The 24963-nt window shown below is 47.6% G+C and overlaps 2 protein-coding genes and 1 long non-coding RNA gene across 7 annotated transcripts; all 3 read left to right on the top strand.

Annotated features, from left to right (window-relative positions):
* Nucleotides 1–971: 971 nt before the first annotated feature.
* LOC101066039 (actin-related protein 3) lies at nucleotides 972–4705 on the top strand. Its single transcript, XM_003966669.3, has 12 exons — nucleotides 972–1170; nucleotides 1536–1591; nucleotides 1931–2055; nucleotides 2128–2238; nucleotides 2327–2422; nucleotides 2503–2610; nucleotides 2680–2823; nucleotides 3153–3326; nucleotides 3419–3511; nucleotides 3597–3722; nucleotides 3916–3999; nucleotides 4165–4705. The coding sequence occupies exons 1-12, from the start codon at nucleotides 1127–1129 to the stop codon at nucleotides 4258–4260; spliced, it is 1257 nt and encodes a 418-aa protein (XP_003966718.1). The 5' UTR covers nucleotides 972–1126; the 3' UTR covers nucleotides 4261–4705.
* Nucleotides 4706–5025: 320 nt separating this feature from the next.
* Nucleotides 5026–7431, top strand: tmem182b (transmembrane protein 182b). 2 transcript variants are annotated; one of them, XM_029840622.1, is made up of 5 exons: nucleotides 5026–5373; nucleotides 5741–5780; nucleotides 5855–5973; nucleotides 6045–6182; nucleotides 6709–7431. In XM_029840622.1, the coding sequence occupies exons 2-5, from the start codon at nucleotides 5773–5775 to the stop codon at nucleotides 6960–6962; spliced, it is 519 nt and encodes a 172-aa protein (XP_029696482.1). In that variant the 5' UTR covers nucleotides 5026–5373; nucleotides 5741–5772; the 3' UTR covers nucleotides 6963–7431. The 2 variants fall into 2 exon arrangements, with proteins under 2 accessions (XP_029696482.1, XP_011604725.2); XM_011606423.2 differs by having other exon boundaries at nucleotides 5684–5780.
* Nucleotides 7432–10530: 3099 nt separating this feature from the next.
* Nucleotides 10531–18237, top strand: LOC115250849 (uncharacterized). Of its 4 annotated transcripts, XR_003889412.1 has the most exons (5): nucleotides 10531–10708; nucleotides 13753–13803; nucleotides 13959–14136; nucleotides 14938–15205; nucleotides 17431–18060. It is a non-coding gene; the product is annotated as an uncharacterized lncRNA (long non-coding RNA). The 4 variants fall into 4 exon arrangements; XR_003889410.1 differs by lacking the exon at nucleotides 10531–10708 and adding an exon at nucleotides 18172–18237 and having other exon boundaries at nucleotides 13065–14136; nucleotides 17431–17844; XR_003889411.1 differs by lacking the exon at nucleotides 10531–10708 and having other exon boundaries at nucleotides 13065–14136; nucleotides 17431–17640; nucleotides 17726–18060.
* Nucleotides 18238–24963: the final 6726 nt, after the last annotated feature.

The raw sequence follows: 24963 nt of genomic DNA, 5'->3' as shown, positions 1-24963 counted from the left end.
CAAAGTAATCTGTAGAAATGTGGCAGTTCAGAGACTCGCTTTGGTGTTTCCTGTGACCCGATCAGCCAGATCGGATTTTTCTGATGTACATATCAAAACTCAATTGGAGATGCCAAAGGTCATGACCTTTTCATGGCAGTCAGGATTATACAATGTTAAATCAATGTTTGCTTCATTGATCGAATGCTATTAATGACAAATACCATGTTATTGATCGCTGTAAATGTTTCACCTGTAAAGCTTTTTTCCTTAAATTGATGTCTCTGAGTAAACAAATAAGTCAAATGAAACAAACACCTTTTTTTCTGAAAGCTGTGAGACCTAAAGTCAGGGCTAAACCAAGTTCATTTTTAGTTAAGTGCCCCAGATAAAACTGTCTCTGTGACATCATGTCTTCTAGGATTTTTGTCCTTCTGGCTCAAGGTCACTGTGCTGTTTTAAAGTAATATACTTGTGCCAACGCAATAACAGCAGTATTACTGAACGTGAAGTGACGTGAACGTACCTGTGGTGTATATCTAAGGTTAATACTGCCACCTGTTGTCCGGAAGAGGACAGACAGCTCATCTTGAATCAATAATTATGATCTACGTTATTCTGATCACAAATGCAGGGACTATTTTATATATTTCGGAGAAAAACATATTGTTTGGGATTTATCACCCTTTAGAGTCACAACTGTAACCGTCAGCAGCCCTTAGAGCTCAAGTACAATAAATAAGGGACTTTTTGGTGTTTTACCAACGGATATGCGAGGGGAACTACTGAAATTACAGAAATAATCAATGGACTGCTGAAGTTCATGTTGGTGCAAATGCTCAATATTACATCACAATAAAAAAAAAACAACAACTCACGATTTGGTTATATTATCTCGTTGATTGATCTGCCATGAAAGTGTAAAAATGTGAACATTTGCGTCGACCGTCCACATGGCGGCAGTGTTGCGCGCTGTGACGCAGCTGCTCACATGAAGAAGCTTCGGACGGAACCCGGAAGCGCCCCGTCAGTCAGCCGCGGCTGCTTCTCATTCAGGCTGCAGTGATTTCCAAATAAGTGCCGTGAAAGATCACTTCATATTTGTATTCTACAACGTCTCTTTGCGGGAGATTAAAAGCTACCACACATGGCGGGCCGTCTACCGGCGTGTGTTGTTGACTGCGGCACAGGGTGAGTCAAAAAACGGAGAAGCTCGTTAGCATTAGCCTGCTACAGTGAACACATAAGCGGCTGTCAAACTTCCAGTCAACGCCCCGTCTGCTTGTTTAGCAGCAGGTTGGAAATGCCATTTAGACGCATCTGCTTCATTAACGATTGTTATGTTCTCCTCTATTCTATACTCCCACGAAATATCACAGGAAAGATTTATTTTATATGATTTGGATCTTAAATCTCTTTGGTCTTTAGTTAGCTGCTGGTAGCTGCTAAAGCTAATGCTACTTCCTGGACAGCTCCACATTTCTGATGAAACACTACTGTTGCTTTTCAAAGTGGAATTAGTCAAACCTTTAATTGTGAATTTGTTCTACTTCCAGTTATACCAAGCTCGGCTATGCAGGAAATACAGAACCACAGTTTATCATGCCGTCATGTAAGTTCCTAAAACCAAGAATACCTCATTAGTACTTCCTGTATTCGTCTTTATTTGCCTTATTTGCAGACATAGATTAGCACCTGTAAAACATTAATATTAATACATAATTATAATTATGAAAACGATAGAGTAACCAATTGTGAATATTTACATATTAATTATGAAAATGTTCAGGTCAAAACTAAAATATCACTCATTCACAAATAGTTTAGTTAAAATGTGCAGTTTTATGTTTTCAAACATTGTAAAACTTAATTGTTAGTTTCTAAAACATTCACCTTCTTTTGGATGAGACACTTTTTGAACCATTGTGTCACGTGTTTGCATCTTCTGCAGGTATCGCCATCAAAGAATCAGCAAAGGTTGGCGATCAGGCTCAACGCAGGATGATGAGGGGTGTCGATGACCTGGACTTCTTCATCGGGGACGAAGCCATCGACAAACCGTCGTACGCAACAAAGGTAGAGAATTGCATGTGATGTTGTCCTTCCTCATTTTAAAGGTGCTGACCTCTTCTTGCCGTTCCTGTCTAGTGGCCGATCCGCCACGGCATCGTTGAGGACTGGGACCTGATGGAGAGGTTCATGGAGCAGATTATCTTCAAGTACCTGCGGGCAGAGCCTGAAGACCACTACTTCCTGTTGGTGAGGACACAACTCGCCCACCTGTTCTACCGGTGTTTCTGATGAAAACGGGCGTTCTTACGATTTAAACATGTGCACCTCTGTCCAGACGGAGCCTCCTCTGAACACGCCAGAGAACCGTGAGTACACAGCTGAGATCATGTTTGAGTCCTTCAACGTCCCGGGTCTCTACATCGCCGTTCAGGTGCGATTCTTAAACAACACGATATTAAAAGATCGAGTCTTTTGGTTTTGCCTCAACAGTGTAACCTTGTTTTGATTCAGGCTGTCCTGGCGCTGGCTGCCTCGTGGACGTCCAGACAAGTCGGTGAGCGGACACTGACTGGAACTGTAATTGACAGTGGAGACGGTGTCACGCACGTCATCCCAGTGGTAAGTGTGGCCATTCTAAACCATCTGTCACCACTGCCCTTCTTTCTCTGATACGATATGTGTTTCCAGGCTGAAGGTTACGTCATCGGCAGCTGTATTAAACATATCCCCATCGCCGGCCGTGACATCACATACTTCACGCAGCAGCTGCTGAGGGAGCGGGAGGTCGGGATCCCACCAGAGCAGTCACTGGAGACCGCTAAAGCTGTCAAGGTTGATACTTCACAATCTCGGCTTTCCAAAAAATTGATCTGCTGTTTTCGCTCTGACCACTAGAGGTCAGTGCCGAGCCGCATTTATTCTGCTCGATTTTCACCCAAATTGCAAATTTAACCAACGACACCAACTTTTATACATGTGTTGGTGATGTGATGATTTCCTAGCAGGACGAAAAACCTCAAAGGACTGAGGTGGAAAAAAAATACAAAACATCAATTTATGTGATTTAGTTTTCTGTCTTTCTGACTTGGATTCGTCCAGTGCCGTAACTGCCCCTGTCATTTGTCAGTTTTCACTAATTTATTGTTGTTTTTCTGGTTCAGGAGCGCTTTAGCTACGTGTGTCCCGATCTCGTAAAGGAGTTTAATAAGTACGACACAGACGGTTCCAAGTGGATCAAACAGTACACAGGCATCAACGCCATCACCAAAAAGGAGTTCACGATCGATGTTGGCTATGAGCGCTTCCTGGGGCCTGAGATCTTCTTCCACCCTGAGGTACATCATGCTACTCCATGACACATTCACTCCCTTTTCCCCCGTGTCCGTAAATCTTGTTGTCTCTGAGCCGTTTTGATTGTCTTGTTTAGTTCGCCAACCCGGACTTTACTCAGCCCATTTCAGAGGTTGTAGACGAAGTCATCCAGAACTGTCCCATCGACGTCAGACGTCCACTTTATAAGGTTCTATTCTAAAACCAGCGTTCAGGTCTCTGGTAGCTCTGGTCTGTGTGTCACCGCATCCCTCCGCCTCCTTCCTGTTTGGTAGAACATCGTGCTGTCTGGAGGGTCCACCATGTTCAGGGACTTTGGTCGACGCCTGCAGAGGGACCTGAAGAGGACAGTGGACGCCCGCCTGAAGATGAGCGAAGAGTTGAGCGGCGGCAAACTGAAGGTCAGCCTAAAGATTGTGGAATCACATCTGGGGTAGAAACTATTTGGAATCTCTCTGCTGCTGCTCCAGGTGGTTGTGGGGTTCTGCTCATAATGGGCAGCAGGAAATGTGTGGTGAACTGTGAGGATTTGGTAGTTTAATGCGAACCTGCGGTTTTGGAGTGTAGTCACCTTTCAACGTCTTTGTGTTGTAGCCCAAACCCATCGACGTGCAGGTCATCACGCACCACATGCAGCGGTACGCTGTCTGGTTTGGAGGATCCATGCTGGCGTCCACCGTGAGTAATGACAACATGCTTCGTCTCTGTTTTTGTGCTCATTTTTATTGTCAAATATTTGACCTGAAACTCAGGAAAGTGTTTTTTTGTGTTGTTTAATGATATTTTTGTGGCTCTAAGTGTTGTCCTCCCCAGCCATCTGATTCCTATTATTTGTTTTGGCAGCCTGAGTTTTACCAGGTGTGTCACACCAAGAAAGACTACGAGGAGATTGGGCCCAGCATCTGCCGCCACAACCCCGTCTTTGGCGTCATGTCTTAGACGTCAGAGAAGGAGGGGCTGAGGAGGAGGTGGGAGGAGGTGACACGAGACCTCACGCTGTGAGTCCCATGAGCCTTTGCACAGATGCTCCCGCAAATAATTCGGATCGAGCGACAGTGGACCAAAACTAAGCGGAGAGGTCCTCGGAGAAGCCGAGGGAAGCTCCGCCCACACGATCTGGATTCCAATGTTTCCTGCAGTAGGTTAATTATAGGTCATAAATGTGCTCTGCGTGCCTCATACTTGTTGTCATACAGTTCTGACAGGCGTTAATGGGTCGACACCTCGCAAATATGTCCAAATCAATGAAACTAATTTCCTGCAGGTTTCACTTCCTGTTTGTGTGACTCTGTGACGCTGGATCTCAGTTGTACTGTACATACCTTCAATGCTGGGGTAAAAATAAATGAAATGTTTCGACATATTTCTCTTTTTACGTCAAAAAGATAAATGTTTTGAGTTCTGTTTGTCTTCATCTCTGTAAAAGTAATTATTTGGGGGCGGGGCAATTATCACATGGGGGCGTGGTTTGCGATCACGGCAGGAAGCCCCTCAATTTAATTTCACCAATATTAGAAAACGTTTATAGGAAAGAACCTTGAACATTTTTGTGGTACATCATGCAACAAAAATAATAAACGGCTAAAAGTTGGCGTTGAAAATCTTTATGACTGAATGTTTAAAAAGTTCATTTAGGGTTTATAAAAAGTTCATTTAGGGTTTAATTTTTATCTTAAAAATTCTATTTGTCACGTGTTCTTTCGAGCTCGGGTGAGACGTTTAAGGAACGTCTGTAAATTAGTTATTACATTGACTTTATGTGACTGATGGTTTAAGAATATGATGTTATTTATATATGGCGTTATTCTGGTCAGAGCCCCGCCCCCGTGTCCGCGAGCGGGGACTTTATTTCCGTGGCTCCACGTCATGTCCGATATGTCTCGAGCTGACCGGCAGAGGCTTCGGCTCTTCTTCGCACTTTTTTTCGGAACCGTCGGTTTTCTGATTTCGGTCTTTTCTTGTGGAACCGAGTATTGGCTCCTGGCCTCACAGTCCTGCGGCCGAACCGAGCCTGCCTCCGGAACCAAGACTCTGTTCCAGCCTGACGTTGAGGTAGGATGAGCTGGGTCGGCCCGGCCCACCCCCCTTCGGATTCTGATTGGTTTTGGGATGATTGATTAGACCATCAGTCTGGACCAGCGGGACTGGATGTTCAAAAATCGGCACACGCAGAACTTTGCCAACGTGCTAATTTTAGTTAACTGACACCTGAGCTAACATGACTGCTAATCTTATTAAAATGTCACCTTTGGCATGAAATATTTCTCTGAACTGATGAGATAAGATGAAACAATAAAAAAAAGTTGCTCTGGGTCATAAAAGTTCAGAGCTTTAGGATTTTACTTTTTCTTTTATCAATGAGGTGCAAATCGGTGCGAGGGTCTTTCATCAAGGTTTGTTCTGGCACTGTTGGTTCCAGGCTCAGTCAGATGAGTTCTCTGTCCTGGACTTATGGAACAGTAAGGAACCTTCCCATCGTGTATTAGCATTTTGTTGTTTTTACTGAATTAACTGAGCGTTTCTGTCCCTCCAGCCAATCAGGAGCTCTGCAATTTTTCTTTTCTTTTCCATTTCCTGTCAACGAGCCACTGGGATGTAGGCCGGAGTCTCGGAGATCAGCTCCAGAGCCGTTTGAACCCCGCTCTGCCATTGGTTGGTATCGTTTCCCACAGTTAGCAGTTTAGTGTTCCGTAATCTTCACTGTGATCTTCATAACCTCCTAGTTTTTAGGACTTTCTGGAGCATCTTCCTGGTCACAGCTCTGACTTCGATCCCCACGGGGTCTTTAGTTGCCATCTGTGCGTGCCCGCTGTCCAAGCCCACTCTCTTTAAAGTTGGCGGAGCCTTTCAGCTTTGTGGCGGTAAAGCGCATTTTCTAGTATCCCATAATTCTGTTTAAATCTTTTTTCTGAAAAAAAAAAAAAAAAAAGGAACTAGCTTTACCAATTCTACATTTTTTGCTCTCATTACTCAAGCAGCTCCACTAGTTGATTTCAGCAAATATGTGCTGGTTTAAAGCGTATTAGAGTCACCTCGACTAGCTGCTAAATTGATCTGCTTCTAGAATTTATTTATTGGCATAAAACTTTGTTAATAATGGGAGGTGACATAAGATTATGTCTGGGTTTAGCTCACATTTGCATCAAATATATTAGCTGAAATGAGCTAATCTTAGCAAAGACGGTTCATTCATTATGCTTTTTTACTGCGATGATCTGGTGGAATCCAGAGTGATTTTATTTTCCCTATTGATGTATATCTTTAAAAATCGGTTCACTTTGACTGCAGCCAGCCACCAGGGGGAGTCCAGTTTTTTCAGCGTCAGTTTGGGGGATTATTTCATGTCAGTCATCCTTGCCTCACAGTTCTGACTACATCTCCCATCAGGCCTCAGTTTGCTGATGGTTCTACTCCTCTACGTGGTCTGGGTCGACTTTCTGGACACGCTAGAGGACGTGGTCCAGTATCGCCGTCGCTCGTCCTGCCCAGAGTTCCAGCTGAGTGTCATGCACGGTCCGTCCTTCCTGCTCGCTCCTGCCGCCGTCTTCTTCCTCCTGACATCTGGACTCCTCCTCATCGTCAGCCAGAATGTTCTGAGGACACAACGGATCCAAAAGACTTCGTCATCGTCCAGCGTCTGACCTTAGTTTATAAATGTCACCAGGGCAACATACCTTTATTTTAAAGAAAGTTGTTTTTCTAAATTTCCAAGCCTGGAAATAATTTCAAGAAAAATCATATTCCTTTAAAAAATTAGAAAATTCTTTTCTAATATTTCATTTTATAAGAATATTTTTTTAAACTGTTGAAACGTGTAATAATTCTGAAAAAAAAAGTTATGCTATAAGCCTGGAATCCGATTACAGGTTAAAAAACAAACAAACAAACAAACTGACGTTTCAATGGGAATAGTTTTGTATGAATAGTTTGTAAACTCACTCTGAACTCTGATTGGTCGGCCGGGGTCACCTGACTGCAGCTCATTAACAGGCAGCTGCTGAGAAAACTTTGAGTCCAAGTTCCTGTAATTCTGAAATTGCGTTAAAGGGTTATTAAAAAGCTTTGTGTCCGGTGGGAATTCAAACTCAAAGCGGGTTCAGCCACCAAGCGTTGGTCCTTGAAGGTTTTGTAATGGACTCTGCTGTGATTTCGCTGGGTAATAAGACAGACGGATCAGAGTCGGAACCGGAGAGGACAGCTTGCCAGTCATGACGTCATCTGAAGAATTAATTAGACTCACGATCGACGAAATCATCGCGGCTTGTCCGATTCCTTCTGCGGCCATCGGGGGGCAGTATTGCGTAAAGGCCGCAGCCGAGACGCGCATTAAACCAGAAGAAGGCTGAAAGTGATAATTAAAATGATTTCTCACACAGAAGTAGTTTTTGAAAGGGGAAGAAGAAGCTTGGTCACAGCTGATAATTGGAAAAGGCAAAACAGGAAGTTCGAGCTCGCGCCAACCCTGACAGGAGCGGGACAGGAGGGAGTGACGCCTCTTCATCCTCCTCACCTATCCTGTGAACGAGGTGAGTAATTACACTTGTACGTGTCACCTTCACCTTACAGGTTCGTGCCAACTCGTGCACGATGAAAAAACGAGATGCTCTGAACATTAATCCTTCATTTGGAACCTAAAGCTGAACAGAAGGAACCGGACAGGCTCCTCCCTCCAGATGTGAGGAGCAAACCTGCGCAGCAGCTAAACCAGCAGTTAACACAAACAGGCCAACTCCTCAACTGAGAAGACAAAATGAGTCTTTAATCCTGAACCCAGACCTTTGTCCTTTACCAGATCCTCTTAGCCTGTAACAGGACCTCCTCACCTAAGCTGGGACCTCCTCACCTTAGTCAGGGTCTCCATACCCGAAGCAGGACCTCTTCACCTGAGCTGGGACCTCCTCACCTTAGTCAGGGTCTCCATACCCGAAGCAGGACCTCCTCACCTGAAACTGGACCTTCTCAGCTGAGCCTCCTAAGACCTCCTAATCTGAGCCCGGACTCTGGGTTGCTGTGTCACTCCTCTCCATATGAGCCTGAGCCCCCTCAGGTGAGCCCCCCTCACACCCGATCCAGTGTTTGTTAGCAGTAAGAAGATCTGGCATTGATCCAGTGGTGCGGTTGTCCCAAAGCTTCCGTGCTGATCCAGCTGTGGTGTCAACATCTGCATGAGTTGAACCCCAAACACCAGACCGGCTCCCCGCTGTGGGGGGGGTGTGAAAAGTCAAGACATCACTTGTTGGTCCTGAGCTGGTTGTGACTGAGGAGATGCGTGGTCTTCTTTAAAGATGCCCCCTTCCCCCTCCACAGTCTTCTGTCTCTTCTTCTGGGGAATTATGGGGTGATGGAGCCGAAAGAAGGTGGAGTGACATTTTAGTGGAGTGAGCGAGGGGAGGGGCAGAGAGTCAGGTGGTGGGGAGGGAATCCTGAGCGACCTCAGGTTTCTGGGTTTTATCTCTCTCCATCTCCCCTACCACGTCTTACTGTGAGAGAATTTGATGGCGAAACACTCCGCGCTCTCTCAATCCCACTTGAAACGAGCACGAGGTCGGCCAAACTTAGCAGCGCTAGCGGAGGAGGAGGGCTAATCCTTCCCCCCTCCAAACAGGCCGCGCTCCCCACCTCTGCCTGCCTCGTCTAATCTCCGCCGTTCTGTGTTTTTTCATTAAATTTGCGTCAGGACTAATTTCCAGGGGAATGAATACAGATGTCAGGATGCCATCGAATCCCATCGCTTGCTCTTTAATGAGATAACAGGATTTAGTCAAAGAATTAGCAGCACTGAGAGCAAAAATGAGATTAGTTCTGTGGGATGTGGAACTGTGGAGTCACATCAGAGCCGGCCGCCAAATCACAAATCTATTTCTGGTATTAATGATCAAACTAAAGCTGCTGTTGCAGATTGATTCATCAGGCTGCGCGCTTCCATTATCTCCTATTAAGGGAGGAAAAAGGAGAGATTACAGGAGGCCTCCGGGGCCGTTTTAAGGCTCCTGAGAGACGGTTAAAGCTCGTCACCCAGACTGGCTCGTCTCCGTGCTCCCACGCTTTTTAAGCCTGAAATTTGATTATTGTGATGAGCATTTTTCAATTAACCAGCGAGCAGACGAGTTCCTGTCCAAACAAACACGTGCGTGGATTCCGACGAGGAACGCTGATTTTCAGAGCTGAGGCCGGAGCTGCCGGATCAGTGGATCCCAGCCTTCCGGTTCCTCTACATCGCTGTCGCTGTTCTGAGATGAACCAGACGTTTCCGCTTCTCAGGCTCAGCAGGGTGAAGGACCTCAAACAAAGCTGGAAGCTCAGCTCATCCCTGGAATCGTACATCTGTACCTGTTCCTAAAGGGTGGGGGTTGGGGTGGGGGGTGTCCATACCTCCCTCAGATGAGAATTGTGGGAAATAGAAGCTGCAGTGAGCAGAAACCAGCCCCGGGAGACACCGGTGGCTGGTCTGGGTGGTGGCAACAGTCCTGAAACCTCCCATTTCACACATGGATGGTGTCCGTGATGAGGAAACACACGTCTGTATCCCAGATAATTACTGGCAGCCTGTTTGTCGACTTCCCGAAGAGACAAAGGGCAAAAAAAAATGGAGGAGAAAGAGCATCAGCGCTCCATCACCTCCTTAATTATACAGTGAGAACTGCGTCCGTCCGCAACCACGGCGGCACGCTCCCATCGTCTTCGCCGTCACCTCCTCGCTCTCCTCGCGCCGGTGTTCAGGTGTTTCACAGGTGGGGATCGTCCTGGAGGCGAGAGAAGTCAGGTCGGGACAGTCGGCGGGAATGAAAAAGGAAAAAAACTTGTCAGATTTAGAAATCAGGCGGCGAACAGGAAATGAAAACGGAGACTGAGAGATGGGAAAGTGGGAGTGGGGGTGGGGGGGTGCTGCAGGTGCCGGGGCAGACGTGAATGTCATTAGCTCCTGAGCCCCAGGTGAATTTGCCACAGTTCCACATGATTAAGCCAGATAATTGTGTGTTGATAGTGAGCATGCTCCGTGGAACACAATTCCAGAGGCCACATTCCAAACAAACACCCCCCCATCCACTTGCCCCGCCCCCAGAGGCAGCAGCTCCAAGTGCTCAGACTGATCAATGCCCTTATCGATCCCACCTGCCTGAAACAGGAACCATTAACCCCCTTCAGCCTAACGACTGACAGGGACACGCCTCAAAACAGGAGACCCAAACATAAACAACTGCGTCGCCGTAGAAACAGGCCCGCTCGCCCATCTGCAGGTTACCGGATTCCTCCGCAAAGTGAACGCACGGATGACAGAGTAAGAACCTGCACGTGACCGTCTCAGTCGGGACAGTTGGAGCTCATTTCTGCACCTTCAGAGCGTCAACGGCAACAAGGGTTTATCAGGCGTGACCACGATCTGGAGGTGAGAGACTGCACACACACACACACACACACACACACTCTTTTCTGACTTTTATTTACACAAAAGGCCCATTTCTCCCCAATGTTGTTCCCAAATCTGTCGTCTGAGACCAGCCGCCTGGACAGCTGCCGTCAGTTTGTCCTCATCGGGGGTCTCGACCTGACTGCACTTGGTCGTCTGAAGCGACTCGAGCGGACAAATGCTCACATCCGCCTGGCTCGTTGGAGCGGTCTTCTCCTCGCGGGTGAATCCCGGTTTTCCCACTGTTGGCCGACAGTGGGAATGGCGCGGTGTGGGTGAGCAGTTTGCTGATGTCAGCGTTGTGGATGGAGTGTCCCACGGTGGCGGTGGGGTTATGGCATGAACAAGGAACACAGGTGCGTTTTATTGATGGCATGTTGAATGCAGAGAGGCAGCGGGGCGGGAGCCTCGGGCCCCTTGCTGGAACATTCATCCATGAGCATCACCTCACGATACGGAAGCTGAAAACATCCCAGTTCTTGCATGGCCAGCAGATTCGCCAGACCTGCCCCCCCACTGAGCATGTTTGGGGGGCTCCGGATCGCCATGGATGACAGCGCGTTCCATTTCCTGCCAATATCCGGTTACTTTGCAGAGCCATTGAAGAGGAGTGGCCCAACATTCCAAGGTTCACTCCCTGGCCACTTTATTAGGTACCTGCTCAATTACCACAAACATCTAATCAGCCAATCACATGGCTACAACTCAACAGAGCGGATCTAAGTGGGCATGACGTGGTTGTTGGTGCCAGGCTGGTGTGACACACACCCATGTCTAGGGTCTAAACATGGTTCCGTCATCACGTTTATGTGTCACAGCTGATGCGTGAGGTCAGAACGCTTAATGTTGGACCTTTAGCTTAGTTTAGGGCCCAACTTCCTTTTGATATCAGGGCTCAGCAGGATTATTCATAAATCCTGGAAAATTGGGCTGTAGAAAATAAAGAACATAAGGCTCTCTGACTCCTCTGGAGGTTTGCATACATCTGCCTCACGTGACAAGCACATGACTCCTCTGCTGGCTTCTCTTCATTGGCTGTCTTTGAACCCAAGAATAGTTTTTAAAATTCATCTTCGGACCTACAAGGTCTTCAGAGGCCAAACTCCATCCTGGCTGGAGGAGCTACAAGCACCTTATCATCCAAATAGTCTGCTCCGCTCTCGGGATGCTGGTTTACTTGTGGTCTCCACCTTTAAAGGTAGAATGAGTGGAACCAGCTCTTTGTCCAGGTACGGGAGTCTTGTGATCAGTAAATCATTGTCCATAGAATCATTGATCTAGACTAATGATCAGATTTTGAATGAGGTCTTATTAATGTTTTGTGGCATCATCTTCGCTGTGCTGCTCCATGATCACCCTACTGGTTCATGGCCTCCTCTCCTGTTAAAAGGGAGCTTTTCTTTCCACTCTCGAGGTCAGGTCCTGGGTTTTTGTAAAGCGCCTAGAGACAATTTTGATTGTAACAGATGAAGTGTAAATAAAGATTGATTGACCTGAATTGTGAACTCAGCCACCATCGTGGTGAGGGTCCAGCCCCAGAATCATCCACAACCAGTGTTTCAGAACTATCTGAAAGTTCTGGGACGCCTGAACTTGTTCTTCTTGGTGTCAGAAGTCCCCAAAGAGGTGGGCGTGTTGGAAGAGCGCCACCTCCAGGCTGCCCAGGGGTGGTGATCCAACACGAACCACAGAGGCAGAGTCGAGGAGGATTGTGATCTTCAGTAAATTCCAACATGGAGAATGTTAAAAAAAACAAGGCTGCAAATCTGAGAGAGAGGTGCAACACCGCTCACATTAGCCTGACTGTTAGCACATTAGCTCATGTAGTGAGTGCATGTACAACAGCAGAGTTATCGGCTGTTTATCTTGCTAATATCTTGTTATGTAGCTGGAACGAGCAGCGATTCATTTTGAGCTCGTCGACACCTTGAGGAGTTTTTATCTTCGCACCTATTCGTCACAGTTCCGTCTTTTCTGCACGGCGCCCAGATGAACAGCGCGGCGCTAACGAGCGCCTCATCGATCCGTTTAGGAGCAGCGGAGACAAGAGAAGAGACGTGCTGAGTGCAGAGCGATGGCGAGGCCTGCTCCTGTGGAGGAGAAAGGGATCCGATGTGGAAACGATAACTGTCGGGGCGACGTCGTCAACACGCCGCCGAGCGAGCGGCGGCCGACGCGGGCGGACGTGTCCCCGCCGCCGCTCCTGTCACGTTAGAGCCGTACCTGTGAGCAGATCCAGCTAACGTGTCCAAACTTGATTTAAAGTCGCGAAGGCGTCAGATCATTTGCATCTCATTTAACAAAGTTCATTTTGTGTTTGAACCCTCAGTGAAACACAGAAGTTCCGCCTCTCAACTTTAGTGCAAACTCAGCCGCCAACTGCATTTAAAATCGGCTGCAGTGATGAGAACGATCAGGACGGCTGTGAGAGCTCCCCTGCTGGCGGGGTGCAGTACAGCCGTGACCTGCACTACTTCCCTGTAGATCACGTGGGCTAGCGGGTGGCGGCGGCAAAGACCAGGCGGTTCCCCTGCATGCGTGCGATAAAAACGCATCTGATTGAAATTGCAGGCCTTTTGTGAGACGAGAGCTGGAGTGTTTGGGAGAGACGGCTGTTGACGCGCTGAGGTGCTCCCCTCTTCTCATTTTCAGACGGAGGGTAATTACGCGGGGTGGCAAGACACCCGGGGCGGAGCTCGCCGGCAAATCAGGAGCCGAGCTGGTTAATTGGGGTGTGTGATTACAGAAGGAGGGAATAAGGTGGCGACACACGCGGCAGCGGGATGATGTGGTGGTTTCAGGACGAGGTCACGCCTGGTTCTGCCGGTTCTCTTTGCTGGTGAAGATAAAAGCTTCCGTTTACTGCATTTGATGCTATTTATATCGGAGGAATCTCTCACACCCAGAGCAAAAACTGAGGAACCTTTCAGCTGGTTTCGTACAATTAGAAAGAACCTGGATAAAAATCCTCAAATAAAACTGTTGCATGTTCAGCTGTCAAACCCCCAACGTTCTAATTACAGGCTGCTGGAGGGGGAGTTCCTGCTTGACCTCTGAACCCCGTCAAATAAAAGGTTTGCTCTGTTGTTTTGGCGTCACAGTGCCTTGCTCATCAGAGGCCAAACCGGCAGGAATGGGGACGAGCTGGCGCGTGACCCTCCTCTCCTTGTGAGCGCCACATTATCTCTCAGCAAGGTGGTCTTCATTGATTCAGCCGCTCCGTGTCCAGTTCTCTCCTTTCATGTCGTAGAACAAAGGAACCCTCTGTGAAGAGAAGGACGAGTTATGGCCGGAGGCGCCTGGACCATCCATCATCCTGCATCTTCACCCCAGACACGGCTCAGCTCTGGTCGACACTCCTCAGGCTGGGATCTTCATCCGTTCTCCTTCCGGGAACATCAACACACGTTAGTCTTCTTCTTCTTTTTTTTTTTTTACACCACAAATGTAAACATTGACCATCAGATCAGAGAAGAACGTCTCCTAAAGTTTGAAGTTCTGTCCTGCAGTCAGTGAGCATTCAGATGGTTAGTGATCAGGGACCAAAAGGGATCCAAAGATCCACTTTTAAAATAATTTCTGCTGAAAAGAGACAAAAGAAACGTGTCACAAATGTCATGAAGACGCGAAGGGGTGTGCGCTCTGCTGTCATCCCACCCGCGGCCGCTAGATGTCACTCGAAGACGAGAGAAAAGATGCTCTCGAGTTTGCTCCATAAATCTGTTAAAAACAAGAATAACACGACAGAAACATAAAAGTTGGCGTCAATTGGCCATTTATTTTCGAGAAACATGCATTTGTGTGATGAAAGAGTAAAATATTCATTTTTCATTTGTTCATCTACAGAAGGGATGATGGAGAAAAAAGATGATTTGTTGACTTAAACTGAACAAGATTTTGGTTTTATATAAATATATACAGACAATTTATATTTCTACATTCAGTTGCAGTTTCAGGTTTACCGTTTGTGTTGGTTAATGTGTAAAACTGAACATTAATGTCATTTCAAGGTGAGTTTTGATGAAAATATTCTTTCAACATTCTAACGTCACAGTTTGAATCCCAGATTTTCCAGGTCTTCAGCCGTAGATGCACGCTTGTCTCTTCAACATGTGGTTATTTACGTTATGTATTATTTATGCAGGTTAACCTTCGGAGAAACATCCATGAGTTTGACGTGTTCTCCTCACACACTCGTGTCCTCGCAGATGGATCGAACTGCTGCTCCAACATCGGCCTGGAGGAGATCTGACGTCCCATCTGGAAACCATCCTGTGTGGTTATGACCTCTGGCGAAGCCAAGGGGCGGAGCTAGTCCCCCCAAAATAACAGAAATATAAATGTGTCCATCCCTGAAGAAGTGAAAGCAGTGAATCCAGCCTGTTGGGGAGGACTGAGGACTCGTGTTTCACCTGTAGTGTCAGAGAGGCAGGTGATCCCGATCCAGGATCCTCTTCTGAAATCACCTTTATTAAGGTATATAATTATTAAGGTATATGATTATTAAGGTATATAATTATTAAGGTATATGATAACGGCGGGAACGCCATCGTGATAACCAACATTTAGGCCCAACTGGGCATCTGCCCACCCTCCACTCTGGGAAAAGGCAGCCTTTTAATGAACACGCGGGCCTTTAGATTTTTAATTGTAATTTTAATCCTCTCCACTTGAGGACTTGGAAATGCATCGTTTGAACTCCCCCCCCCCAGCATTAAAAGGTGTAATCCCACAGAAATGTAAATCAGCGTTCTTGAAAACAAATTAGGCACAAGGATAACAGGCCCGCTGCTCTGTCAATGAGGACCCCCCCTCCCCTCCCATTTTAAAAAATATATATATCTCTGTTTTCTGTCGTGGGACAAATTGCCTCAGAGCTGTTATCAGGGGTAATGGTGAGCTGTCAACCAGGCTGGCTTGATTACCAGGTTCAAGTAAACAATCCCGTCTAACGGCGGCGGACAGAGCGAACTCTGATGGGCGCCATCACCCCCTCATGATAATTGCTCCTTGAGTTGCCCAGACCCTCGCTTATTCCCCCCCCCCCCAACCCAGTTTGTTTGGAAAACGAGCGAAAGCGTCGTTGGCTGTGAAAACGTCTGATTTGACGCCCTCACTTCCTGCGTCCTCGTCAGAGCCGCTCCGGGCCCAGGTGCTGATCCGGCTCCTTCAGACAGGCAACCGCTGGCGGCGGCTGCGGAGGCTCAGGGAGCAGCGAGTCCGCCGGGGCCGCCGGGGCCCCGTCCCTGGGACCCCCGTCCTGATAGCAGAGATAGGCCGCCGAGGTAAGACGAGAGACGTCTTCAGCCTCGTCCATTAGGACGACAATGGCCGCCGTTGTTCAGGGGGAGGAAAGTGATGAGGTCGCAAATGGAATCCTGCACAGGGACACAAAAGACGAGGAGATGGTTTCATGCAACCGGACCCTGGGCGAGGTGCCCCTCCGGACACGTTAATTGATCTCATTTGTTACCTGGAGCTGCCCGATCAACCAGCCATCGTTCCTGCTGGGGCGGGGGCCTGGGGGGGGGTGGGGGGGCAGGTCGTTGTCATGTTTTGTCTGGGTGCAGAAGGAGAGGACGGGGCAGTAAAAGACGGGGCAGAGTTTCATTTAACTGCCTCTGCCTGAAACCAACCCCCCCTCTCAACCCCCCCCCCCACCCCCACATTACACCTGCACTTGTTGTCCTCGTCCCCCGCCTGAATCTCAGCCAGCACAAAGTGGACGATTGTGCGACGCTCGGCGGAGACAAGCTGCTCAAACATCCGATCAGATTTTATTGGCGCTGATTGGACCCTGGTGGGCCGCACCTCCGGGTGACCTCATTCAGACCAGGGCCCGGTCGGAACCGGAGCGTTTAGTGCTGGCAGTTATGTTATCGGCCTCCCGTAGTGGGGACGATGGGGCAGCGCAGGTGGTCCACACATGCTGTCTGATGACATCACAGCCATGGACGATTGGACAGCATGCTAACGTTAGCATGGTCCGTGGACGGACCAGAATCCTCTCTGGCGGTCTTTGTCAGAAAAGGCCGCGCTCGCCCCGCGCGGGGCGGCGGCGGCGGGAGGGGAAACACGAACGCCGCGTTCACGCTTCCTGCTCAACCGTCGTCCTTCAGCGGCAAAAGTGCAACTCGCGCTTTAGAGGTCCCTGAAAAGTGCTCTCTTCTCTGCCCCCCCCCTCAAGCCTCCTCTCAGCTGGCACGGCAGGGCGAGAGCTCTCCGAGCCGCCCGCAGCTTCTCCTGCACGCTGCCACACGATGAGTCCGGCGCCGTTCATCCCAATTAGAGAAATGTGGCGTGATGGGGGGGGTCAGGGAGAGAGGAATCACATTTTTAGTTCAGCCCCTGTCTGTCAGCTGCCAATTTTGCTGGAAATAAGAGAGTGGCACCAATTAAGGCCGGGGGGGGCCGGAGGCGGCACCAGCTTTGGCACTGGATCGGCACGTTTGAGGCGCCGGGTGGCATCATGCGAGGCCCGCGTCTCCTCCGACACTAAAGCAAATGAAATGAGACTAATGGGCAGCTCGTTTCCAGCCGCTGATTAAAGGCCTGGGAGCTCCTGAGGCATGGCCCAGGTCCGGGTCCTGGCCCGGCATCACGCCGCCTTCACATCGCTCCTGTAATGTCATTTTGGGCATCGGCACGTCTGTCTCCCCGGGGTGGTCCTTCTACACGCTCTCTCGTTTTGTTTGTTCCAGAGTGAAAGGCGGGCCCAGAAACCTACACTTTTGTCCTTTGGGGTGTTAATTAAGCATCCAAAATTAATCAGCGGACTCACTAGGGCGAAGGGCGATGTGTCCGAAGGCCTGGAAACGGCGTCCGTGTAGCGCCCGCAGAGAAAGAAGCCCTCGGCTATGGCTGGGGCAGCAAAACATGTGCACAGACGGCTACGTGACACAAAAATTCACGTAAGTATAAAATTTTACAGTCATTTTCTCTGTCAGCTTGTCACATTGAATTATAAAGGTTGATTTGCTTATCTGGCTGAGGGAGACGGCGCCGCCGCTCGGCCCAACGCCCTCATATGGTGGACGTCTGCCGGTGAAGGCCTGCGCTAACTCGCCAGGCTGACCCGCCGCAGGTCCGCCTCCTGCCCCGCGTCGCGCACAAGTGTGAGAAAATAACTTAGTAGTTTATTCAGGGAGCGTCCTGGAAGGTTTTTAAAAAACATAAAAGATCCTTTTGAATTTCCTTCTGACCCAAGTTTCTCATAATTAAGGTAGATTTCACCTGATATTTACGCAGTTGCTGTGTGTAACGTGTTTATGGATTAGATTTAGATTAAGACTTTCAAATTTTTCACATTTAATGTAATTATTGATCATTTCTTTGAGGCTCATTTTTCTAAAATAAGCATTTAATTTTGAATAAAATCTTACTTGGACCCCGAATAAGATTCTTTTGTTTGTTTTTGCCTGATTTTAATTTGGTCCTTTCAGGTTGAATCTTTCCAAAAACCCCATAAATGTGGCGTTTGATCGGGAGGACGGATTAGACCTCTGCAGGGTCCATCGCTCCTCTTTCTACCATCTGACTTTAACAGTAAGTTTTGATGCAAAAGTCCTTTTTCCCCTGCGGTTTTCACGTTTTTGGTGATTCCTGATGGCCGAGTCTTTTGTTCTGAAAGCTTCGGCCACTTCCTGTCTCCTTTAACTCACCTCTCTCTCAGATAACTTGGTGTTTGTCTTCTAATTGATCGTTGGAGTTTGCTTCTCTTTCTTTCTTTTTTTTTTAACCACATTCTCTAATTAGCGGCGTGCCTGCAGGCTATTTGTGACCTTTCCGTATGTAAATGGACGGGTGCGTCCCTGCCGCTCGCCGCTCGCTCTCTGACTTGCGGTGACAGGATGAGTGTCGTCAGACTGAGCCAGCGCTCATGTGTGGATGGATGACACCACTCGTGGCGTGTTTGGCAGCGGCCGCGGCGCTAGCAGGGAGCGGCGTGATTGACAGCTGCCAGGTGTGACATTGCCAGCCCGACAGAGAGCGCGGCGACTGTCTTCTGTCACTTCCTCTTCTCCTCATGGCGCCGCTCTTCATGACTTATGAGCCTTTTCAGCGCAGCTAAAAACACCTTTTATCTTGAATTTCACGTGTGTTTTTCATCAAATTCCTTCATGAAAGACTAAAAAGTGCAACGTGGCCGCTGGAAGGATGTTCGCCGTCAGGGTTTAACCTGGTTCACCTCTGACAGAGCCGCAGAGCAGCCATTTTATTACAGTATCGCAGCTAAAATGCATAAACCACCAACGCCGAGTGAGAGAAATCCACCTGAGCAGCAATCAACCTGCAAATGGGTCATATTTCCAATATTCATCTTTCTGACCTGATGTTTGGAGCAAATGAAGCAGCGGTGAAACAAGCGGTGGTTCGAGGGATGTTTGGGTTGGAGGGCGATCCGATCACAGCCGCAGGGGTCAGGCCCCCGCTTTGACTAATGGACACCCCAGCAGAGACGTCCAGAGCTGGTTTCACTCACATTAGCATACGTTAGCTAACCCTAACCCCGACCAAAGGGAACCCCAGGCCTTAATGACTGAGTACCAGGCGACCTCTGACCCCTACAGGTATTTCAGGAGCCTCTTTTTTTTAATCCCGGATAAGACGGCGTGCGAAAAAACAGCTAAATATGGACACTTCTGTCGTCACTTGCTCATTAACATGCTAACTTAACATGCTAACTTAACCTTGCTTCAGACACCACCAGTTTCTGTTCGCTGTGTCTGCGGCCATGACTCCAGCCCGTTTACACCACCATAGTAATCCTTTAACTGGAAATAATCAGCTCGTGTGATCATCGTGTCTGACGTGTTTACATGCACGTACAGTCTGGATTTGGCAAACACTGACCTCAGACGCTCTCGGGCGACTTTCTGCCGGTTTCGTTTTTCTACTGTTTGTTAATCTGACTTCTTCTAAAGCACATCACATGATCCTCGTCTCAGCAATTTCTTTTTTTAATATTTTTTTTCAACAAACGCAACGTTGACTACAGCTCATATTCTAGCGATTGTCATAGCAACCCAGATCTGGGTGTAGTTAGCCTCGGTGGCGAGCGTGGCGAGCTGGTGTGTGGTTACTGTGGGCCGGTGAGGAGAGATCCCACTTACTCAGTGATTAAGATCTGTTGACCTCCTCAGAGGCGAAGCCGTGGGCCCCCCGCTGTCCAACCCCCCGACCACAAAACACGGAGGGGATGTGACATCAACATTATTTCCTCACCGAGCACCTGCTCGCCCGCCACTGCGACCCCCTCCTCCCCGCCGCCTCCAGCCCTGGTGGTGGTGTCCCTGGCCGGGGCCAAGGCCGCAGCGCATTCCTGCCCGACACTGATGCGAGGTGACCGGACCGGCCGGTTCACACGACCCCTGCAGGGGGAGGAGGAGGAGGATGAAGGGCACAAACAGCCACGAGAGAGAACGATCGCAGCCGGAGCTGACGGGTTCAGCAGAGCAGCTGAATGTCAGAAACGGCGGCCAAAGCCGACTCAGCGCACACGCCGCCTTAGATAAAGTCGCCAGGGAAAAGTTCCTGTTAGCATGCTTCGGAAACTCTGTTTAACTGGGTACGTGCTTGATAAAGTCCCAATTTAACACCTCCAAACATTTTTATTTCCTAAAATACAGAAGTAACACATTTATCACCCTTTAGAAAAAACAAAAGACAAAAAAAGGTGGCGCTTATTTATGTGAAATGATCACACGAAATGTTTCTTCTTTAGTATCAGGAAAATAAAATGTTTTTATGTGTATTAAGAAAATCTCAAGACCGTGTGTGTTAGCATTAGCCCGCTAATAACAATAATAATAATAATAGTGATAATAATAATAATAACAAAAATAACATCATCATCAATAATAATAATAATTTTGTATAAAAGTATAGATCCTTTTTTCATTGTCTTATTGTTGTTTTTATTGTCATTACATTTTCAGACACATTAATATTTTTGTTTTATTCTGTTTTTTAGGTTTTTAATCCTCTTGCTCGAAGTTTTAGGTGAGTTTTTCTTGACAATTGACAAAAACAAATTATAATATTTCCACTTTAGTGTTTTGTGGTGTTTCACCTGCTGACACATCTTAGAAGTAAAAATCTTTTTTTTTTAGCTAAAAACAAACATTTGATTCATAGAAATGTTTCACAAATTTAAAGCTAAAGAAGAATCAAATTCTTTTGACCAGAAATGAAAGAATGTTTCATAAAGATGTGAAAGATCCATTTAGTCATTTTATCTGTCTCTTCTTGTCTTATTTAACGAAAATATGTTTCATAAAATGCTGCATCATTAGCAGGGATCCTCCCTCTACTCCTCCTCCTCCTCCTACTCCTCCTTCTCCTCCTCCTGCTCCTCTACTCCTCCTCCTCCTCCTTTACTCCTCCTGTCCCTGCTCCTCCAGCAGGAGTTTCACCCAGCCCAGCCAGCTCCTGTAAGTGGACGCTTCAGTCCCTCCACACGTATGTTAGCAGCAGCTTTGGTAAACGTGACACATTTTATTGAGAAATTTGAGAAAAAAAACAAAAAAAAACAGAACTTTCAGGATTTTTTAAAGTTTGGAGACTAAAAGCTGAATTTAATTTAGCTGAGTTTCCAAATAAAAAAAGAAAACAATTTGTAGGAATTCATTGATTTTGTTTACAAAGTGAGAATTATTTTTCCCTTCTGCAAAAATTTACAAACTTTCATTTCAAATAAGAATGACGCCAAAAAAGTGTCTGAAAATGTAAATAAAAACACCAGTAATGACAACAACAATATACAATAAAACAGCTCTAATACTATAGTAGATGTAATAATGATGATGGTGAGGTTGATAACAACAACAACAACAATAATAATGATACATAATGATGATGATAATAATAATAGTAACACCAACAATAATAATAGTAACAATAACAAAAAAATAATACATAATAACGAGTATGTAATATTACAATCAATAGCATTATCAATAATAATAATAATAATTATTAGTATTATTATTATTGTTATAATTATAATATAATATAATAATAATTCAATATCGTAATACTACTGTATTAAAATATATCACAGTTCCCATCAGGATGATCTCAGTGATTATGTCACTAAAACTTGTTAAATATACACACACACACACACCCTCACACACACACACACACACAGCAGAGAGAATGTTGGCTCCATGACCAAAGAGGAGAACCCTTTGATGTGTGAGGTCTGATCCAAGTACTGAAGTGAACGTCGGTTCTTTCTGTCTTTCTGCTTCATCTGCTGATCCATGTGACCTTTGACCTGAGAGTCCCGACCATTCTGGGATGAGACCGTTCATGTTGAACGCGCGTATGAAACCTGCAGCCAGAGCTAAACTTTCCTGATCACTTTCATTGGTTGATTGATTTGTTCTGTTGGTGTCTGCAGCAGGTTCTAGAACCGTTGGAGCTCCTCTTGATCCGGTTCTTTTCTCTCTCCTCCGCTTCGCTGTGGGCGGAGGTGTCTCTGCCCACAGCACCGGCGCCGCTGCCCAGAGCCACCGATGGCCACATCTGCACCTTCATTACTCATTCAGCTCTGTGTTTGTTCGCTTCCCCTCCGGCTCCTAATTAATCCTGAATGGAAACTGATTCATGAATATTAAAACCAACTCTGACACTTTAGCTGTGTGGTAGCCGAAGCTGCAGGAAACCCCGGTTAGTCCAGAGAGCCTCATTGGTTCAGAGAGTCCAATTAATTCAGATAGTCCAGTTAGTTCAAATAGTCCAGTTAGTCCAGATAGTCCAGTTAGTCCAGTTAATTCAAATAGTCCAGTTAGTTCAGATAGTTCAGATAGTCCAGTTAGTCCAGATAGTCCAGTTAGTTCAGATAGTTCAGATAGTCCAGTTAGTCCAGATAGTCCAGTTAGTTCAGATAGTTCAGAGAGTCCAGTTAGTCCAGAGAGCCTCATTGGTTCAGAGAGTCCAATTAATTCAGTTAGTCCAGTTAGTTCAGATGGAGGGTTCATTTATCCCAGTATGTGTGTGTGTGTGTGTGTGTGCGTGCGTGTGTGTGTGTGTGCGTGCGTGTGTGCGTGTGTGTGTCTGAGACTTTGTTTTTTTGCCAGTAAACTTTATTCCAAACATTAAAAAACAGATGTGGATAAAAGGCTGGAATAAGAATCAAAACGGATCTCAGATGTTGGAGTTTGCTGTTGGACTGGATCCCAAATAGAATAATAACAATAAGAGATCAAAGGTAAACACAAGACAATAAAGTCAGTGATTCCAGTTTGAACCTGCTGTTTGAAATATCCGCACAGTTTAGTTACCATGACAACAGTTTATAACCGCTGAATAACAAACAGGAATATGACCCTCAGAGGAAAAGTCATCTCCACAGTCTTCACCTCAACAATCATGTTGACCCATCGTGACGTGGGCGGTGCTCGCCATGACATCACCGGACAAAATCCGTGTTGGCGTTGGAACGCCGCGCTGAGAGCCCGTGACATTTTGTTGTTCAAGTTGTTCAAAGACACTTTGACTTCTGACGAGGTTCTGGTGGTGAACGCGCCGGCGGGGAGGCGGGAATTTGCATAATGAGGACATGTCCATTTCTGGCGGCCATGTTAGGGGCGGCGTGGAGAACGCAGACGGGACTGAGAGCCGTCAATAGGAATAATGTGGAAAAGGGCGTCCCGATCAGCAGATCCCGTCAGAAAGCCGGCCAACGTTCTGAAAGTGGCGCCGCTGATGCTAGGTGACCCTGGCAGGAAAAGGACGGAGGCGGCGTCGCCGTGAGCGACGAGCTGGACCTTAAACGCAGCGCAGACGAGTTGGACCGCAGGACAGAACTCTGATAGGCTGACAAACACTGATGCTAATGCAGCGCAGCTCCTTTTGCTCTAATTGTTGATTCAATTTGCTAATGACTAATTTGATTTAAGTGGCAGCAACGTGTGCGCGTGTGTGTGTGTGTGTGTGTGTGTGTGTGTGTGTGTGTGTGTGTGTGTGTGTGTGTGTGTGTGTGTGACGCCGAGACGAGTGTTCACAGACCGGACTGGAGGTGGCGTGACGGCTCTTCACACACATGCTGCCGCCCATGAATATTCCATCAGAATTCACACTTAATTCTTTCTGATTTGTTTTTTTTTTGATGCATTAGCTCCCCCACCCCCCCTTCCACACACACACACACACCCACACACACACACACACCCTCCTCTCACAAGTGCTGCTCGGACATCCATCATAAGCTGCCACTGAACATCCCCACAGGTTGTTGGAGCTGGTAACTAAAGTGCTCCAGTTGTGTTTTTGCCCCCCCCACGTTGTCCTCCAGCCCCCCCCCCCCAACACACACACACACACACCTCAGCCCATGACTGTGTGTGTGTTTGTCTGTGTGTTTTTATGGGTCAGTTTGAGCTTGATCAGGTGGTTCACAGTCTCTTATCACACAACGCTGAAAAGGTTGAGAAGCTGCCTGACCAGGTGCTGATGGCAGCTGGGTCACCTGAGGACCTTCAGCTGACCGCAGGAGGGTTCAAAGATGCTCCAATAAAAGCTTTATACCTCCTCTGACGTCCTCCTCAGACCTTCTCAGACCACTTCTCTTCTCCGACCTCAGCTCTCCTCTTATCAGCTCTCCTCCAGATTTCCTCAGATCTCCTTTCATCTCAGATCTCCTCAGCTCTCCTCAGCTCTCCTCAGATCTCCTCAGATCTCCTCAGCTCTCCTCAGATCTCCTCAGCTCTCCTCAGATCCCCTCAGATCTCCTCAGATCTCCTCAGCTCTCCTCAGATCTCCTCAGCTCCCCTCAGCTCTCCTCAGATCCCCTCAGATCTCCTCAGCTCTCCTCAGCTCTCCTCAGATCCCCTCAGCTCTCCTCAGCTCTCCTCAGCTCTCCTCAGATCCCCTCAGCTCTCCTCAGCTCTCCTCAGCTCTCCTCAGATCTCCTCAGCTCTCCTCAGACCTCCTCCTTGGACCACCTCTGACGTCCTCCTCAGACCTTCTCAGACCACTTCTCATCTCCGACCTCAGACCTCCTCAGAGCTCCTCAGTGGTGTCTGCGTGGTGCTGAAGCTCTGGAGGAGCGTGCGTGTGAGAGGTGACACCTGCCAGCGGCGCTCTGGGCGCTGCGTGTTTGTGTGGATACATAAACATGATCTCCAACACGTGTCAGGGCCAGTTAGCCGTGCTCGCCGTGCTTCAGCAGCCAGGCCTGAATAATAGACGCCGGTCGTCTCTGCGTCCCGTCTTCGTGCCTCGCA

This window comes from Takifugu rubripes, chromosome 8 (genome assembly GCF_901000725.2).
Source record: "Takifugu rubripes chromosome 8, fTakRub1.2, whole genome shotgun sequence".
Lineage (NCBI taxonomy): Eukaryota > Metazoa > Chordata > Actinopteri > Tetraodontiformes > Tetraodontidae > Takifugu > Takifugu rubripes.
This window is presented reverse-complemented; position numbering and strand designations above follow the sequence as displayed.

What these genes read in the sequence shown, in the direction of transcription:
- LOC101066039 (XM_003966669.3), top strand. Translation starts at nt 1,127, where the DNA reads ATGGCGGGCCGTCTACCGGCGTGTGTTGTTGACTGCGGCACAGG. An exon ending in AACCGTCGTACGCAACAAAG is followed by an intron (nt 2,056 to 2,127) that starts GTAGAGAATTGC and finishes GTTCCTGTCTAG; the next exon opens with TGGCCGATCCGCCACGGCAT. An exon ending in AGATCTTCTTCCACCCTGAG is followed by an intron (nt 3,327 to 3,418) that starts GTACATCATGCT and finishes TGTCTTGTTTAG; the next exon opens with TTCGCCAACCCGGACTTTAC.
- tmem182b (XM_029840622.1), top strand. An exon ending in TGAACCCCGCTCTGCCATTG is followed by an intron (nt 5,974 to 6,044) that starts GTTGGTATCGTT and finishes ATAACCTCCTAG; the next exon opens with TTTTTAGGACTTTCTGGAGC. An exon ending in AGCCTTTCAGCTTTGTGGCG is followed by an intron (nt 6,183 to 6,708) that starts GTAAAGCGCATT and finishes ATCTCCCATCAG; the next exon opens with GCCTCAGTTTGCTGATGGTT.